Raw genomic sequence first — 19,790 nt, 5'->3', positions numbered from 1 at the left:
GTTCGGACGGGTTCGACCACATGATGTCACGATTGGATGTGTTGCTACGTGGTAGCGGGGACGAGCCTTCTGGGTGGCCCCAACGACTTGTATCTCTAACTAACCGACGAAAACCGCTCCAGCTGGCAACTTGAGTGCTTTCCGCTGCCCCGCGGTGGCCTCAATCGACCGCGTAATAGCGTCCAGCGAAGAAGAAGCCCTTGTGCTAGTCGCCACGGCGGTTCCGGACCCCGCGACATGTGCGTCCACTCCGCTCGCCCTATAATTGTATCATATGACAGGCTTGGAGCCGTGAGCGGTGGCACTGGGCCCGTGCCAGCAGACCAAACTGAATGCCAAGTGTTCATTGAGGTGGGTCCGTGCCAAAATGGAGCTGAGCTGGGTTGAAGTCAGGCCCAGCTGTACCAGAAACGCAATGTTTGCCCAAGGATCTGAATGCAAAGGCTGATCTGTGTGAGGAAGCAGCCTGCTGCTGTCCTCGCACACAGTGCCAGCTTCTGGAACATAAGGGCCTTTGTTTTTCAATGCTTTCTGATATGGTATGATATATGGTATGGACATACTATACTAAATCCATCATCTGCTGGTCTCCCTATTCCACTTCCCCCCTCTCTCTCCCTCTTTCTTTAAAACTCTCCCTCTGTCTAATGCTAAAGGTAAGGGCTAGGGCAGGGCGATATGGACAAGAGCAAATATCACAGTTTTTTTTTACCAAATGCCTCGATATTATGACAATTATATCTGATCGTGACAATTTATTATATATACTTATTTATATTCTCACGTATCACATCGCGAGCTTATAGATCTGCTATTTTAGCAATTTTTAAATATGTTTTACGCATAAACTAGGGCTTAAGTTATTAAAAGCACTAAAGACAACACTTTCACAATATTAGGATAGCCAAAATCCCAGACGATATCTTGACTCTTATCACGATATTGATCTAATATCTATATTAATTGTATTGCCCAGCTTTTTATTTTCAGCAAAGACATTTGGTGTGTAGAGGGAAAAAAGGAGATGACCTACTAGTATAAAGCCCTGGGGGACCCGGTCAACTAAGTACTATAGGGCAGGGGTCTTCAACTTCAAATCTTTGTGTGATATGATATTTGTTTTTACATTAACCGCTTGAACCCTAGCATCCCTATTCTGAGGAGAACTGGGGTCAAAAATTGCAGATCTACAAGCCCACAACGCCTCGCACTGCGAGTCGTTGTGAGCTTGTAGGTCGGCTATTTTCAAAGAGGTTTGGTGTAGAGAGGGAAAAAAGAGCAGACTTTAATTACAGAGTGAAAGGTCAAGTTTACTAAGTATTGATGGTTTAGGTGGTTAAATGTCTGAACATACACATTGTCAATACATTTACATTGGAGCAGACGAGTGTGCGGGTTTATTCTTTTTCTTCATATTTCTTTTTCTTCATTGAACATACACATTAACATGAACCCAACATACACTGATGATAGTGCTGTCAAACATGTCTATGAAGCTGTCTATGAAATCTATGAAAAAGTTTAATCTGCAACACAATTTATACAATATGCATGCAGTGGTGGCTCCCTGCTTCATTTCTCTCTCAGCTCAGGGGGTCCTTGGCATGAAAAACGCTGAAGATCCAACACAGAACTCTAGCCTCATACCAACACTGATGTAGGGGTGCAACAGTTAATCAAACAAATCGATTATTTAAAAAAATATTGATAATTGACAATTTAATAATCGATTACAGGGATTGTTCAACCCCAAAATGACCTTTTTTTCCCCTATCGATTAGCACCCCATGGAGACTTGAATTCATGGTTATTTTTTTGTTTTTGTCGCATTCCTAAGCCAATAATTTGATGACCAGCAGCGGTTCCGGTAGGAGACACAAAGAGTCTCCTTTGTGTCTCCTACCGGAACCGCTGTCTACCGGTCTGCTGGTCATCAAATTATTGGCTTAGGAATGCAACAAAAAACAAAAAGATATCCATGAATTCAAGTCTCCATGGGGTGACTAATCGATAGAAAAAATTAGGCATGTCATTATAGGCAAAAGTAAAAGAAAATATATTTTCACTATTTTTGAACGACACCGTCAAAATTTAAAATAACGCTCAAGTGGTTTATCGATTCTTTGATATATATATATATATATATATATATATATATATATATATATATATATATATATATATATATATATATATATATATATATATATATATATATATAAAAAAAATAGTAATCGATAATATATATATAAAAAAAATAGTAATCGATCCCTATGAAAATAATATATTGTTGTAGCCCTACACCAGTGGTTCTGAAAGTGGGGTCCAGGGTCTCTCATTGTTCAACATTTGGTTCCATTTGTACACTGTCAGAGTTAAGGAGGGTCCTTGAAATGTAAAAGTTTGAGAACCACAGCCCTACACTGATGAGGGAGCCCAGTAGCTTGATAAGAGTGCAGGAAAAGCTCTCTGCCTCTCTCCTATGTGTCCTTGTGTTGTAGCTGCACAAGCCCTGTTGTTTGGTTATCCGGTGTTATCATTGGCCTGCAGAGTGTTGCATTCTTTGCTCCGACAGTGTTTGGGAGTGAACAGAGGTGCTAGCCACGGAGTTAGTGTCTAGCTAATATAAGCGTGACCGCTGCTGGCCAGCAGATTGTCAACAGGGAACAGGCTCCTCACCTCTGCACTAATACCAGAGCCTGACCGATGCTGCTTGATGCCAGATTCTTGGGTCCGATCCTGATTTTGGAGAGTCCTACACCATGATTAACGATGTTTTGACCGATTATTTTGTCAAAAAGTGTAGAATTTTCGAATTAATTAAAAAAACTTAGATTTGTTTAGTGTTTCTATTTGAGAATATTTAATTTATAACCCCCCCCCCCCCATTTTTTTAAATGTTTGAAAACATTTGAGAAATGGCTTTTATAACAACTTGCCCAAAATAGGTACGCCAGGACGAAAGTGGTAAAAAGAATTGGGACACATTGTCTCCTGTTTTCTGGGAAATCTTCCCGTTTTGGATGTTCAGTGCTTTTGTTTTGTTTTGGTTTACTCTTTCTTAATTATTTTCTTTAACATGTCAACTCTCTACCATGTCAACTCGTCCTTACGAAGCCTTATAAGTGCATTATAAATGTAAAAAATGTAAAAAAAAATGTAAAATGTGCTGTTCCGCTGAACTTAACCTTGTTATAAGTTGTTATGCATTATTATAAACATTTATAATGAGTCTTATGAAGCGCATTATAATGCATTATAAACACAATTATAATGCATTATAAACCTTTATGTAAAGTGTTACCGTACATTGTTTTAATGGTTTGCACAGTCTTATGGACCGTTTCACCAACATTCGCTGCATGAGTGAGTGGTAAATGAACCCCTCTTTATTATTGTTTAAATTTGTATTTTATTTAATTTTTAGAGTAGCCAAAAATTTTTTACCTCCTTTTCTCCCCAATTTAGTCATTATGCCAATTAATTCCTACCACTGCTTGCCACTGCTGTCGCACCCTAGTACTGACTCACCTGCCAGTGAGGAGCCCCAACCGGGAGGACGTAGAGCCTCAGTCCTACGTCCTCCCGCCCAACACTCCCCGCTTGACAGGTGCCGCCCCCAGCTTGTAGGTGTAGTACGTGCAGTGACAAATATCACCCTCCCCGCCCCGCCTTGCCTCGCCCCGAAACACGGGCCAATTGTGTGTTTGTATAGAACATTGGTTCTCAAAGTGGGGTCCGGGGACCCCCAGGGGTACTTGAGGGGGTTCCAGGGGGTCCCCAGCTAAATGATGGACAGGAACCAAATGGACCCTTATGGGTCTGTAACTCTGAGAGTGTACAAATGGAACCAAACGGACCCTAACGGGTCCGTTTGGTTCCATTTGTACACCAATTTGTACACAATTTGTTTGGTTCCATTTGTACACTCTCAGAGTTACATTAACATTGATTTTACAATATGAATTGGGGTCCCAGAGGTATAAATGCCATTAAATGGGGGTCCGTAGCCTAATGCATGTCAAACTGTGGGGGTCCTTCAAATTAAAATGGTTGAGAATCACTGCTAGAGAGCCGTAAAAACCTTCTCTTATTGGGGTCCCTGGCTTATCTTTTCAAATGGGGGTCCGCGGGGTAATAAGTGTCAATTTGGGGGTCCTTGACATGAAAAATTTTGAGAACCACTGGCATAGAAGACCCTCGGCCAAGCCGGCTGCACCGCGGCGGATTAAAACCCCATAGACTCCGCGGTTAGTGGGCAGGAACTTTACCCTTGCGCCACCCCGAGCGCCTGTAACCCATCTTGATTCAATACTGGCGGAAAAATATGGCGTATTCGGTAACTAACAAATGTCGAATATAATGGAATATCAGCCCAAGCCCTACCTCCCTCTTCTCCAGGCCGGGGTCCAGGCCTCCTGCTGTCTTCTGGGCTGACATGTTTTCATAAACCTGCTGGGGTTTTGTTGCCTCACACACATTGGAGTGGTCTTTCCTTCCTCGCTCTTTCCTGAAGTGTTGTAAAACACTTTTTTTTTTCTTTTGTGGGGGGGAAGGAACCCATAAACAAAACCTAAACTTAATTTTTGCTCCAGCAGTGTCTCTCATCCCCCAAACAAACCCCCATGTCTAATCTTATTTCCATCTCCTTCCGACTCCCCAGGAGCCCCCGGGAGGCTGGCGGGTGTTCTCGGGGATCCAGCCCACAGGCGTTCCTCACCTGGGGAACTACCTGGGGGCCCTGGAGAGCTGGGTGGACCTGCAGGTACAGTAGGCCTGACACAATTAGTAAATTATCGCAAGTATGCAAAATAAACATAATAATAATTGTTAATGATGATAATAATTATTTTATATAATTACTTGGCTTAATCGTCAGAATCATTACCATTCATCTGTTAAAGAATAGCACAAATAGCCAATCTACAAACTCACAATGTGTTGCAATGCGAGCTTGTAGCTTGGCTATTTTTGCATGTGAAATTGTCAAATTATTAATTGAATATATGGCCAGTTGTGCCCTATAATGACTTATTTTGGTTATTGGTACCGATCTTTCATCCATCATTTAGCTATTTGTCATATATTCCCTGTCAAATTTTTGTTTTCAAAGCCTAAATGGCGAACGGAAATGTACGTTTTGATACGTTCCAACGTTCAATTCCAAAAAGCGCAATAAAATCGTTAATCCTTTGTACGACAATTAATCGCCAGCTAAAATGTGATGACGGTGACTCCCCTACATGTACCTGCAGGGCCGCTATCCCTCTGTGCTGTACAGCATCGTGGACCTGCACTCCCTCACCCAGCCCCAGGAGCCTGCGCAGCTGCGGCTCAACATCCTAGACATGGCAGCCAGCCTGCTGGCCTGCGGGATAGACCCGCACACCTCCATACTCTTCCAGCAGTCACAGGTGGGTCGGAGGGTGGAGTTGATGGATGGATGGATGGATGGGATGGAAAGAAAGACGACAGCTGGATAGGTGGAGAGATGGATGGATTGATGCGTGACGGGATGATGGATGGACAGAATTGATTTGACCAGTTTCAGCCGCCTGGCATCCCTGTTTTGGGCATGTCATTATATGTGAGAATTTTCGCGGTATTTTGGCAGATATATATAAAAAAAGAAAAAGCAGATCTACAAGCTCACAATGTGGTGCTTCGCAACGCGTTGTGAGCCTGTCGATCGACCTGTTTTTGCTATTCGCCGTACGACATTATATTGGCCATAAGTGGTCAATTGTCTTGTGCATGCTTCTTTGTGAATGTCTCTCTCTCGCTCACTCTCTCTGTGTGAGTGAGTGTATCTGCATGTCTGTGTGTGTGCGTGCTTAGTGCGTGTCCATCTGTCTGCGTGCCCGTGTCTGAGTGCATCTGTGTACAGTAGTATGCATGTGGGCGTTTAAAGATGGCCTCCTTTGGTCTCTCTCCAGGCCTTGTCATCGGGCAGACTCAGCCGGAGTGGCGGCCATCTTTGAATGTTTACTTTTGCGTGGTGTTTACCCTGCGCCGCCCGCCCGCAAAGCGCTTTACTTTATCACTCTCCGATTCTTATCTGCTCCGGGCCGCCTCGCAAATTCACAGGGCCTATGAAAACACACTACCATAAACCGGCATTAACTCCTGCCTGGGCCACACCAAGGAGCCAAGAGGAATAATGATAGATTTAACCCGGGCAGGATTTCAACAGATTTTTTACTTTTTGGGGGAAATGTCTCTTCTTTTTTTCTTTTCATTTCTTTTTTTTTCCAAGGGGCGGGGCTTGAATTCATCGTAAGAACAGCTGTCTTGGCTTTCTCTTGATACAGAGAAAGTGGGTTTTTGCTTGGTTCGTGTGTGTGTGTGTGTGTGTGTGTGAGAGAGACACACAGACAGACAGAGAGAGAGGGGGGAGAAAAGAAAAGAGGGAGTTAAGGTGATGCCATATGTGTGATGATAGTCCAGTCCATCTGTATCCCCCTGCTACACAGACACACACACACACACACGGAGCACTGTTCTTGTTCACGTTTATCTTCATGCTACATAACTTGGCAGTGAGGAGGACCTCCCATTGAACACGCTCCACATGTACAAATATGATGAGAACCCAAAGAAAACACCTGACTTCACTGAAATACACAGAAAATGGAAAAAAGATAGTGATGAGCTCAAATCAAGTGCACGTGCTAGTTGTGCTGTGTGTGTGTGTGTGAAAGAAAGAGAGGGAGAGAGAGAAATAAATAACTTTATTATCCATTGCTGGAAGCAAATTTGTCTCTTGACCGTGCCCCTGCTTGCAAAAAAGAAAAAGTACAGGAAGAGAGCGAGAGTGTGAGCGAGAGACTGGACAAGAGCGAGCGAGAATTCGAGTGTTTTTTGTACGTGTGCTCGTGCACGCATTCATCGGTACGTGTCGGTGTCGTGTCATGTGTGTGTCGACTTGTATCTCGTGTATGTGTGTGGGCGCATGCGCATGCGCCCTCCCGTGCCTGTGTGTGTGGGGGTGTTTGCAAATGCGTTTGTATTGTAGTTGTAAAAGTTACGCCCTCGCAAGAACTCCAGCGCCAGGGCTTTTTTTTATTGGAATATCTTGGCTCTCCGTGCCGCACTTACCGAAACAAGAGCAGGAGAGGTTGATCTACTGTGCAGAAGCGACTCCCAGCCTTTTAGCTTTTTATCGTGGAGCATGGAGTCTGTCAGCCCTCGGAACCTGCAGTCACCAGCAGTCTAATGCTTCTATGACCCGTAACATTAGCGTTATGCCCCATTTATACTTAGTTTTGCGTCAGTGTCACGCACTGAAAATAGCCGATCTGCGAGCTCAAGCCAATCCAAGCTTGATCCGAGATGTTTGCACAAGACCCAAACTAGTGAAAATAGCAGATCTATAAACTCACGTCGCTTCGTGCTGCGTTGAGATTGTAGATCTGCTATTTTTGCTAACTCTTAAACATTTTTGTCTCCGCCAGACCGAAAGGCATGGCGAGAGAGTATGTTTTACCCCCTGTCCGTCCGTCCGTCCTTGTGTGTGTGTGTGTGTGTGTGTGTCCGTGTGTCCGTCTGTGAACAGCTAATCTCCCGCACCGTTGGCTTGATCGCAGCGAAACTGTGCACACACACTCCCTGGATGCCAATTCAGAACCTCTGCCCCAAATTTTTCACATGGGCCTGTTATAGCGCCACCAGGAGGCCGATTTGTGCAAAACATATTTTTTGACAGTACTCCTACAGATTTTATCCAAATATCACGCAAATCGGTACACAGTATCTCTATAGTCATGTGATCAACACGGATCTGTCTGATTTTCCATATTCCATCCTGATTGGCTAAGGTTGGCTTCCAAAGTTTGCAGGATTGGTCCGTTTTGAACTAAATGCCTCAAATCATGAACGCAGCTTGCTATCTCCGTGAAATTTCACACGCACATTCCCACTATGCAGAGGAAGAAATGTCACTTGAAAATGTTCAAATCCGCCTCATGGTGGCGCTATAAAAGGCCGATTTGCGTTTTTAACTATAACTGCACCGATCTGCGTGAAACTTTGCACGCATACTCCCTAGAGGCCGAGGAAAACATCTGTCCTGCATTTTTCACATTAGCCTTTTATAGCGCCACCAGGAGGCCGACTTATGTAAAAAAAAAAAAAATTAGATTAACCCATTGACTGCCAATCACATAGATCTACGCGAACCTATTTAAAGCCGCCACGTGCCAGTCGCGTAGATCTACGTGAACTAAAAAAATATATATTTAATTATAATTTTTTTCAATTTTACCCAAAGACCAAGGAGATATGATTTTTCAAAGATCTAGACTCCTATCCACTTCCTTGTTAACTTAAAACTTAAAAATTCTGTATCTCGGCTCCTGAGTACTTTTTTTTTTTTCAATTGGCACTGGCCAAAAAAATATGAAAATACCTCTGGCAGTTAATGGGTTAAGCCTTCACATTTTATCCAAATTTCACGCAAATCGGTACACATGATCTCTATAGTCATGTGATCAAGATGGATCTGTTTGATTTATCATATTCCATCCTGATTGGCTAACATTGACATCTAAAGTTTGCAGGAGTAGCCCGTTTTGAACAAAATGCCGCAAATCATGAACGCAGCGTCTGATTGCCGTCCACGGCCTAGGAAGAAATGGCACCCTTTTCACTTTGGCCTATTATAGCGCCACCAGGAGGCCAAAATAACCTACCTGACCTGGCGGAGACCGGTGCTCCGAGGAGCACTTTCTCTAGTTTTATTTTTTTATGGAAATTATTTGAATTATTTAATTTATAAGTACTTTTGACTTTTGAAATATGTTGGAACTCATGTAATTGAATTTAAAAAATATTATTCTTAACTCACTGAGTGCCCGAATTATTTCTGGCTATTTCTGGCCAGTGCGATTTATTTTTTAAGTAAAAAAAAAGTGCTTAGGAAGCGAGATACAGCCTTTTTCAGTTATAAGTTAAACAAGGAGTGGATGGAGCTGCAAATCTTCAGATAATGATATCTTGTTTGTTTGTTTTTTTGTTTTTTTTAAAAAAAAAATTCAAAAACACGTGAAACGCGTGATTGGCACGTTGCACCATAGCAGTAAAACACGTGAAACACGTGAATGGCACTCAATGAGTGGAAGACACAAAAAAAGGGGATATTTGTTTTACTTTATTTACCCATAAAATAAATGGTCCCGACCCCACTGTTTGGGAAAACAGTGCTTTAAAAGACACGCCATGCGCTTTCGTATGAATGGACCGCCTGTTCCTCTAAAAAAGCCTTCTAAAACCCCACTTTTATTACGCCCCAGGCCCGTATCCATCCCCGACTAACGTTATCCCCTCGCCTCGACATCTGTCCTGTCCCTGGCCCGACGTGGAGGGTGTAATAAATACACCCTCGCCCTCGCCCACCTGGCGTGTGGAGCGTAGAATCTGGGCTCATGCCTCCTGCTATCTGCCCGCTGACGTCACAAGCTCCAGAATCCATTTAAAGCAGACGAGAGATGATGGTGATATCGCCAGCGGCCATAAAGTTTAATTCTCTGAAGCAGAAGGATTTTTCGCCCTATTTTTTCTTTCTTTTTCGCCTTTCCTCCCGCAAAAAAATACCTTGGACGCCTTCCTCCTCCTCTCTCTCTCTCTCTCTCTCTCTCTTTTCACTGTCTTCTCTGTCTCACTCTCTCACTCACTCTCTGTTTTCTGGCTGTGCATTTGAGGACACAAGAGATGGTTTGGGTGTGATGCAAACTGGAGTTGTTACTGCAAACCCCCAACAAAGAAGTTAGCTTATCAGAAAGCAAGAGGTCTTTTATTACACACACACACACACACACACACACACACACACACACACACACACACTGTCACACACACTGTCACACACACTGTCCACTTCTAATCTCACAAACCACTACACTGCTCAGTGCCAAATGCACGCTGCCAGTTGGCCAAGGAAGTCAATCTCTCACACATGTACGCACGCATGCATGCACACACACACACACACACACACACACACACACACAAAATACGTTTTTTTCTAAACTATTGTTTGTATCATGAGTATATCCACACAGAATGCAAATATTCCGATAAAGACACACATTTTTCATTCAGAACGAGGTTGACTTTCAGGCATCAACTATATGAATAGTTTTGATGTGAAATACTCAATGGCTGCTATCTATCTCACTCATAAACATAAACAAACAAACACACACACACACACACACACACACACACACACACAAACTCACACTAACCCCTCACATGTACAAGCTCACAGCGCTGCAAGCTTGTACATCTGCTATTTTTGAAAAATATCTGATTTTTTTGTTACATTTTAATCATTTTGAATTAATTTTAACACACATCTTCTCTTCTGGGGATCCCTGGCACAAAACATTTTCAGGTGGGGGTCCGTGGCCAATTACATATCAATTTAGGGGTCCTTTGCACTGAAAGGTTTGAGAACTACTGCCATAATGAACTAAGGAATAGCCCTGCAGCATGCATACTGGTAGTATCATCATGTCCTTTGCTCTGAGGCCAGACACTTTGTACCTGTTTAAAAGTGGGACACTACAGGGAAAGATAGTAGTACCTGTCTCGGCCACTTGGAGGTGTAAGGGAGTCACCCTGGCCCCCAGAGTATTCAGAGGGTAGTCATCTCCATGCTGTTACACACGATCTGCACTTATGTTTCATTCATTATAGCTGGTAAAAGTCCATATATTCACACAAATCTAATTTAAGTTGTAAAAATGATCATTTGACTTATTTAACTACCGGTATGTGTCTTAACTGTATGCTTCATTTATAGATTTTTCTCTAGTATACTGTATATGGCCAGTGTGGTTGTCCGATTACTTAATCTAACACAGACGGTGGACAAATGGAAACAAATGTACAGGTCCATTTGGTTCCATTTTGTACACCCTCGGATGTAAATTAACATTCAGGATTTTACTGTGTAACCAAGGTCAGCCTTTTCTTTATCCACAGAATGTATGATATTGATGGGTACGTTGTTCTAAATATGCCCAACTGCAGGTGCCTGAACACGCTGAGCTGTCATGGATCCTTGGCTGTCTCACCAGCATGCCTCGACTGAGACACCTACCGCAGTGGAAGGTAAAAGATAATAAACTTTATTTATAGAGCACAATAAAAGTGCTTTACAGAAGGAGTCGAGGACCAATCTAATCAAAGAATAGAGCAAAAACATTAATGAACAATAAAAGGTAGACACACATAAACCTGATCTGTGACATGGTAATTTGATATATCTATTGTTTATAAAGAGAGTAGAAAAAAAAAGAATCTTTGATGCAAAGTAAACTAACTTTCATTTACGACCTTGATGAACTGAACTGAATAGCTAGTAGAACTAGCTCTACCCTTATAGTTACACATACAGTAGATCAGAGGTCTTCAACAGGGGGTCCGCGGAGGTACTGCAGGGGGTCCGCGAAATTGTTGTTTGATTAAACAATATTTTTGTAAAAAAAAAAAAAAAAACGTTTTCCCCAAAATGTCAAATTGTCTTTAAACATAACATGAATCCATAGCAAACCGATAAATGGAGGCACAATGCACAATAACATTTTGTAGAGAATTTTTATTTTGCACACCTACTGGGGCAGGTGCGTAGGAGCAGGCAATATAAAACACAATTGTATACATAACATAAATATACAATATATGTGGTAGCCCCCCTACCCTACGAGGTAGGGGGTCCCTGCTCCATCTCCCCATCAGTTTGGGGGTCCCTGGCCTGAAAAGGTTGAAGACCCCTGCAGTAGATAGTACATATCAAATCAGATAAATGTTTAACGGAATCACAATTAATGGGTTTGCAATTTCGACGTAAATTGACACGTGGCAGTGGAATCGGTACAGACCAAAAAGTTGTTTCTAATGAAAAGGAAACACCCCACCACAAGAATACCGGCTTTTACCGCATTTTATTTCAACCATTTTATTATCCGTCTGTGTTGTTTGCTGGTTAGATCTGGACAGTAACACAGCAACGTGTTAATTTGTTAATTCAGTGTTAATGTATAGATTGTTAACTCTGAGCCGTGTAGAAATCTAACCAAAACCCTTACGGGTCCATTTGGTTAGATTCGTACACTCAAGAGGTAAAGCTGCCGTCTGTAACTCCATGTATTTTAATGAGAAGAACGTCATTTTAACCAATCGAAACATGTTGCTTAGCGCCGTGTTTCGAGCTTGTATATCTGCTACTTTGATGCTTTTGTGTGACGCTGTAGTTAGTAGGCCTATGATCAAGTAGGGCATTCATTTACGAAAAAACACAAATAGTTAAAATATGGAGAGTTTCTACCCGACAACAACAATGTAATAGGGGTGCAACAGTTAATCGAACTAATGGATTTATTTGATTATAAAACCTAATTGATTATAATAAAACGGCCGATTAGTCAAGTAGCAATAGCCGGGCTGCAGCAGTTAACTTCTTTTAATCTGGTATCCAAATTTTGTGCATGTCATTATAGGTGAAAATGTTAAAAAAAATAAACCAAAAATTCTGAGATAATAGACATTTTTTACCTAATAATAATAAGTGGTTAATGAGACTAATTGATTTAATTGAATATTTTTTTAAAAGTTGAATTATTTCACATTAATTCGATGATGTATATTTTAACAAAAAATTATTAGTCAACAAAGTAATTGATAGAATAATCGCTAAGAAGATCATCGATTTTTGCAGCCCTATGAAATAAATATAACCTTTTATATGAATTAATTTAGAACAGGGCAGAACCACTGCACTGGGTATTTATGGGCTGAGCGTGCCAGTTTACCACCCTGAAACTAGAGGCCATTAAGTGTTGTGTAGTTGAACATCTTAAAATAGTAAACAGCAGACTTTTTAATGCTTCACCAAAGCCTCCTATTGCAGGCAGCCAGTCTACAACATGGATTTACCATTGTATGAGTGAGGAGCTTTCGTACAGCCAACTCTTTTACGAACCTAGTTGTAAACTCAAATTTAGTGTTATATGGTCATTTTATCTTAGGTGATAAAAAAAAAACATTGTTGAAACTTATGTGCCGATTTGCGGTGTGCTGTGATATGCCACACACCTGAATGTCAAAACTTTTTCTTATTGAATCAATTACTTCCAGTTCACCGCGTTGACCATTAGTTTAATTGTCCGCCAGAAACTCCAAAATGTAAATTTTTCAGGAAATGAAAAAAGTGGAGTTAGGAGGTTTTGTTCATCATTGATAAGAACAGCTGAATGGACCTCCAAGCTCACAATGAGGTTGGAGGTCAAAAGGGGGTGGAGCCTGGAGTCAGCAAAACCAGCTAACTCCGGTGGAGTTAGCTGGTTTCTGCCGGCCAGCAGCGATAATGTTCCTTTTCTTCCCTGTTCTCCTCAGTTTATTCAGCATCCCTATTGTTCATTTTATCGTTTGTTTCTCAGAACCTTCTGTTCCACCTGCCAGACCTTTTTTTTTTTTTTTCCTCCCCCAAACGTTCTCATAATTACAGTCATTTTCATGGACCACATGCAGTTTTAATACAGGCGCCGCGGGGAATGGAAGGCCAACGTTTCTCTGGCCTATCGCTATGCAGAAAACACCTTTTGTTTACTCAACAGATGAGTTGAGCTCAAACGTGGTGAGAAACGACCCGGGGTGAAGTCAGCCGTGCCGCCATTTTACTGAGAAATCCCTGACTCGTGAAAGTGACAATGCATTTTTGTTGGGGGAGGGGAAAGTAGTTCCTTTAACCACTTAAACCCTACGTACTTCGTTGACCGGAGTCCCCCAGGGGTCTATACTAGGCCCCTTCCTTTTTTCCCCTCTATACCAAATCTGTGTACTGAAAATAGCCGATACGCCGATTTTAGCTGAATGTTCACCCCAGAATATGGACGCTAGGGTTCATGATGTATTTTTTTTTATCACCATTGTTGTTTATCACTGTTACTAAAGGAGCTGCATGTCAGTAGTAATTTTTCCTCTTATGTACATGTACATGAAGAATCATGTTTGATGTGGTTAATTCTGCTAGAATTATGAACTTTGATTTCTTTCTTTCTTTCTTTCTTTCTTTTTTAATTTGTTTTCTTTCTTTAATTCTTTTTATCTTTCTTTATTTCTATCTTTCTTTCTTTCTTAGTATATCATGCACAGTATACATCTGCTGCTATGCTCACGCACCTTTATATCTTATCTCAGGTACCATGTGTAAATATGTAGATTATTTGTTTTTAGTTTTTTTCTTGTTTGATCCCCCCCCCCCCTTCTTCTTCCCTTTCTTAGAAATAACGATACGTTGGGAACTATGCACGAAAACTAATTTCACCCACTTCTTTACTTCTGTAAACCTGTGATGTGACGAAAGCTGATTCAGATTTATTTTTGTCTTTCTTTCTCTTCCGTCCTTCCTGCCGTCCTTCCTGTTTTGTTCACCAGATGAAGAGTAGTAAACAGAAGGGCGAAGGCAGTGTGGGTCTGTACACGTACCCCGTCCTCCAGGCAGCTGACATTCTGCTCTACAAGTGAGATCCCTCTCTGTTCATCAGATGTCTGTCGCATGCGTGTGTGTAATGTGTATGTGTGTGCGTTTGTGTGCATTTTGGACAGTATTGTTTGTTTTCCATGTGTCTTTTAGCGTGCACATAATCCGTGTGCGGCTCGCCGAGCGGCTGAGCTTCGGCATGCCACGATCTATGCTAGGACATGAACTACTAGTCAATACTACAGATTACACCAGTACAGGATTGTTCCTTTCCTAGATTAAACTTTTTGCTGTTTTCAAATGTGATGCTTTGTATGGTCCCGTTTATGTGAACCTTAGCATGCATCAATAGCATGCATCAATATCAATCCAGTTTATCTTTGTGTTTGTCTTTCATCTAAATAAGGAAAAATAATACTGTCCAGACTTTGGTCATATGCGGCACTTGTTTATTGCAGATCTGCTATCGTGCAATCATCGTGTACTGACTGATTCCAAATGTTGATTCTAATGCATTACTTCTACTGAGCAGACATTTTACAGAGATGCTGTTTAGAGGCAGAATGTTAAATTGTACTTATTTAATAATAACTATTAGTACTGAATTCTACCTCTCTGTTGTAACTTTTTTTTTGTACAATGCAAAATGTTATGTCAGCCATGTATTCCTAAAATCAAATGTTATTGGGAGCCATGTAGAAATGGAATTTCAAATAAACATAGTGTATGTATATGTCACAGTACGTTTGGAGAACCAGTACGATTGAAGACAGAGCGCTCGTTTTTAGGCACGGGGCTCCTTCGGGGCGAGGCGGGGCTTTTCGAGACAGGGTTTATTAGCGAGGCTCGCGAGGAGGAGGAGGAGGACGGCGCTGCGAGGCGGGGGGTTATTACGCGAGGCTCGCGAGGAAGAGGAGCCTCCTCCTCCTCCTCCTCCTCGCGTAATAACCCGTCCCGTCCTCTCCTTCTCTCCTTCTCCTCCTCCGAGGAGGAGGAGGAGAAGGAGAGCGCGGAGAGGCGGGGCTTTGATGCGCCGACGGAGACCTGTCTTTTGTTGTTCCCCCCCACATAGCAACCAGGAAGCTACGCTAGGGGAACCATAATATCTATGAGGGGAACGCTGAACACGCGTTCACACGCACGGCGCGCCGACTTAGTGGAGCTTGAGGCCGAGGAAGCGCGCCCTCGCGCCTCCAGGCTCGAGTGCCCGCGGTGACCGGCACACACACATTATATCATAATAAATCATATACATATAAAAATAGTTTTTCTTTTCATTTAAAGAAATTGAGAAGTAGTCATTTATCATGATCACGTTAGAGAGCAAATTAACAATTTATTTTCAGTACGTAGTTACAGCGTTACTGGTATTGTACAATAATTAAACGCAACATTTGTGTTTGTCATTTACATGATCAGTTGTGTGTCTTTGTGTTGGTGTGGTGGTGGTGTTGAGATAAACTTTATTGAACTGGGAGTTTGGTTTCCTCAGTACCCAGTAGAAAGGTTTCCTCAGTACCCAGTAGAAAGGTTTTCTCAGTACCCAGTAGAAAGGAAGAAGGATTTAGCAGAAACATTAAATAATAAGTCTTAACAAAATGGAATAATATCAAACATCTCAAACTCTAAAATGGGGCTGGAAGCATCTGAAAAGCCCACATCTTAGAACTGGTCATAACACAGTGCATACAGTACACCATTTGTTACATGCACAATTGGTTCTCAAAAGTAGGGTCCGGGGACCCCCTGGGGTCCTTGAGGGGCGGGGGGGTTTCAGGGGGTCCCCAGCAAAATGATTGAATATACCATCAAAATCAGTTTAATCACTTTAAAACCTATATACATCAGCTATTTGAAAATATCCGATCTACAGTAGATTAGATTTTTTTTTAATATATATAATAATAAAAAGTAAGGTTTTCACCTGACTGTGATGTACTGTTCCCTGTGGTTGTTGTTGTGTTGTTGAGCAGGTCCACTCATGTTCCCGTGGGAGAGGACCAGGTCCAACATCTAGAGCTGGCTCAGGACCTGGCTCGAATCTTTAACCACCACTATGGAGACACGTTCCCTGAACCACGCGCTCTGCTCAGTAAGAATACACACGTTCCCTGAACCAAGCTCTCCTCTTAGTAAGAATACACATGTTCCCTGAACCAAGCTATCTACTCAGTAAGAATATGCACGCATGTGCAGCCAGACACATAGACACACACACACACACTCTCACACACACACACACACACACACACACACACTGTGTCTTCCACATGTATTCTCTCTTTATTACAGGCTTGCACACATGTTACACCATATAATGCATGATACTTAACCAAATATATATATGATTTTTTTCCTGATTTTTTTTCCTATGCCTTTTATAGTATGCACATGCATGTCTTACAACATACACAGACATGGAGAGACATGAGCTGTGTATATCGAAGGACACATGCCTGGATGCATTTCCTTTCAGTCACACACACACACACACACATGGCTAGCATGTTCTGCTGCGGAAGGGGAACCCCCCCTGTACTCAGATACCCCCTGTTTCTCTTCTCCTTAATTACTGGCATCATAAAAACACAAGATGTAGCCATTCATGCACGGAGGGGACCTTTGATTAAAGAGCTGTTCCCTCTCTCATATATCTGAATAATAGAGTGATAATAGATTTGGGAGATGTCCTCAAGATGACTTCAGAGATGGGGTTTCTGCGTGTGCAGTGCACACATCAATTCGGCATCCGTGTATGTGTGTGTGTGTGTACTTATATTCTATGCACTTCCATTACTTTACTTGTGGGGGCCAAATGTCCCCACAAGTATAGTAGAATTTGACAAATAGATATTGTGAGGACAATTTTCCCTGGTCCTCTGAGAGAAATGTTTGTTTATGGCTATGGTAAATACGATTTTTTTTTATTTAGCCTTACAATTAGGAAAAGATCCAGGTTGAGGTTTGGACATTCAGAGGTTAGGTTTAGGAGTTGAGGTTGGAATTATGCCTAATTTAGGCTTCTGAGAGTTATAAAAATGGCATGTATTGAATTGCTGTCCTTTTTTATGTCCTCACAAGTAGTCATACAAACACACGTGTGTGCGTGTGTGTGTGCATGCGTGAGTGTGAGTGTGAGTAACACGAGGGCAGGCGCATTTTGGCGCAGTCTCGCTGCAGCTCTGCTCATTGTTCCTTTTCTGTCGATTCCCCTCATCGCTTCAACTCCAGGAACGAGACGGCAGAGGAGGCCTGACGGATCCGCCAATCACAGCGTCTCTTTGAAACCTAATCAAAGACGTCCTCATTAACCCATTAAGACCTGAGGTGATTCTTAAAAAAAATCTAAATCCTAACAGTTTTTGGAAAATAAATCCCCAAATTTTTTTTTCACGATTTTTCAAAAATAGCAGATCTACAAGCTCGTAGCGCGGCACTCGGTGCCGCGCTATGAGCTTGTATATCTGCTATTTTTGAATAGCCTAAAGAAATCTAAAAGTGACACAGATGCGTCCCCGGTCTTAATGGGTTAATTTGCCTGAGATAAAGAAGGGGGGGCCTCGCTAAGGGGGGGTGTGGGTTGGCGATGAGAGAACAATGGAGGACGCTGGAGAGAAATGGCGCGGTGCAGATTTGATGAGTGGAGGTGGCGGGGAGGGGCCACGTGCTCGGGAGGCGAGCGTTGGAACGTAAAGGGAGGATGTGGGGGACGGCTCATAATGACACAGAAAGACACCGGGGTTCTGGCACGATGGCGGAAAGGATGGGGTCGATAAACAACGAGGAATCCTTGGCTTCCCGACAGTCACCCGACGCCGCCCGCGGCCTGCTTGTCATCTGAATACTCGCACGCACCGCAGTTGCTGACAGTACACTAATGGAGCAATTGTTCCCCTGAGAGCAGTGTTTATTTGCATTCGGATTGCAACAGTAGTTTATTGACGTTTCTCTTATAAACAAGGATGCGAGAGAGGCGAGTTGCGCTTAACCCTTTAAGACCGGGGGACGCATCTGTGTAACCACTTTATCCATATTTTATACTTTTGGCTATTCAAAAATAGCAGATATACAAGCTCATAGCGCGGCACCGAGTGCCGCGCTATGAGCTTGTAGATCTGCTATTTTTTTTTTAAATCGTGTTTTTTTTTTGCAAATCTTTGAATATATATCTATAAAGCAATTGTTTTTAACTCAAATCTTTGCTTCTGGGGGTCCCTGGAATTATTATTTTTTTAGATGGGGGTCCACAGCCAAATACATATCGTTGTGGGGCTCTGACACTGACATTAATATTATAGCAACATAAGTGTTTCAGAAAACTGTTTTAAACTGATTTAGAAGACATTTGTAGAATCCCCAGAAGCAATAACATTTTAGCTAGAAATGCTCGCTTTAAATATATATATATTCAAAGATTTGCACAACATTTTTCACGATTTTTCAAAAATAGCAGATCTACAAGCTCATAGCGCGGCTCATAGCGCGGCACTCTATTTTTGAATAGCCCAACGAAATCTAAAAATGACACACAGATGCGTTCTCAGGTCTTAAAGAGTTAATAATGTTAATACAGCAAAGGATGTATCACGAGCTGCAGACCTGCCAGAAAGTGGTGATTATAAGAATGAATGACGGCCACGGTCATGCCATTATGAGTAAGGGAATAGGAGTATGTTCCCCGCTGATGCTGCTGCTATGATGAGTGCACGGGGGGGACCTCCTAGGGGTTAAAGGCAGATGAAACCCCTAGGCTGATTTTGTAGGGGTTTTTTTTTCGATTCAGGTTAAAAGGTACAGCAGGCTAAAAACATGTCAGTGATGTCAGCAGCACAGCTGCAGCTAATCAAATTAATAAACACTTAATTCTAACATTTAGGTGTCAATATTTCTATGCTTTGCACATTGGCACACCCATGGCTGTGGGCACACTTACTGTACATCTAATAACCCATTACTCTAGCCTGCCTTTAGTTTTTACCCTGAATGGGAAAACAAACTACAAAATCTTGCTCAGGGACACTTCGACACATATTAGGTGACCGTGAGCTAAGGGTCGAACCGGCAACCTTCTTTTTTTTTTACAAATCTCTTTATTGTTTTTTTTCAGAAATTAAACAAGGGCATCATGTCAATAAAATAAAAACAAATGACAAAACAAATACAAAACAACAATTAAACAAGACACAGCACAACAGAACAAACAGTAAAATAGATACAGTAATCAATGTAAATTTTAAACGTGAGACATACAAAATAATAATAAAATAAACAAACAGGACAAACAACAGACAAGACACTCATTCAT

At 42.0% G+C, this 19,790-nt stretch overlaps 1 protein-coding gene across 1 annotated transcript in view; it reads left to right on the top strand.

Moving 5' to 3' along the window:
• wars2 (tryptophanyl tRNA synthetase 2, mitochondrial) overlaps window positions 1-19,790 on the top strand; it is a 33,647-nt gene that overhangs the window by 13,044 nt on the left and 813 nt on the right. Inside the window, exons 2-6 of the mRNA XM_080456658.1 lie at window positions 4,664-4,765; window positions 5,256-5,414; window positions 11,035-11,115; window positions 14,440-14,525; window positions 16,459-16,577. Of these exons, the coding sequence (XP_080312784.1) occupies window positions 4,664-4,765; window positions 5,256-5,414; window positions 11,035-11,115; window positions 14,440-14,525; window positions 16,459-16,577 (547 nt within the window). The remainder of the gene's footprint in view (window positions 1-4,663; window positions 4,766-5,255; window positions 5,415-11,034; window positions 11,116-14,439; window positions 14,526-16,458; window positions 16,578-19,790) is intronic.

Source organism: Gymnoscopelus braueri (assembly GCF_963280865.1).
Source record: "Gymnoscopelus braueri genome assembly, chromosome: 18".
Classification (NCBI taxonomy): Eukaryota; Metazoa; Chordata; class Actinopteri; order Myctophiformes; family Myctophidae; genus Gymnoscopelus; species Gymnoscopelus braueri.
Note: the sequence above shows the minus strand (reverse complement) of the source record. Positions and strands in the feature narration are given on the sequence as shown.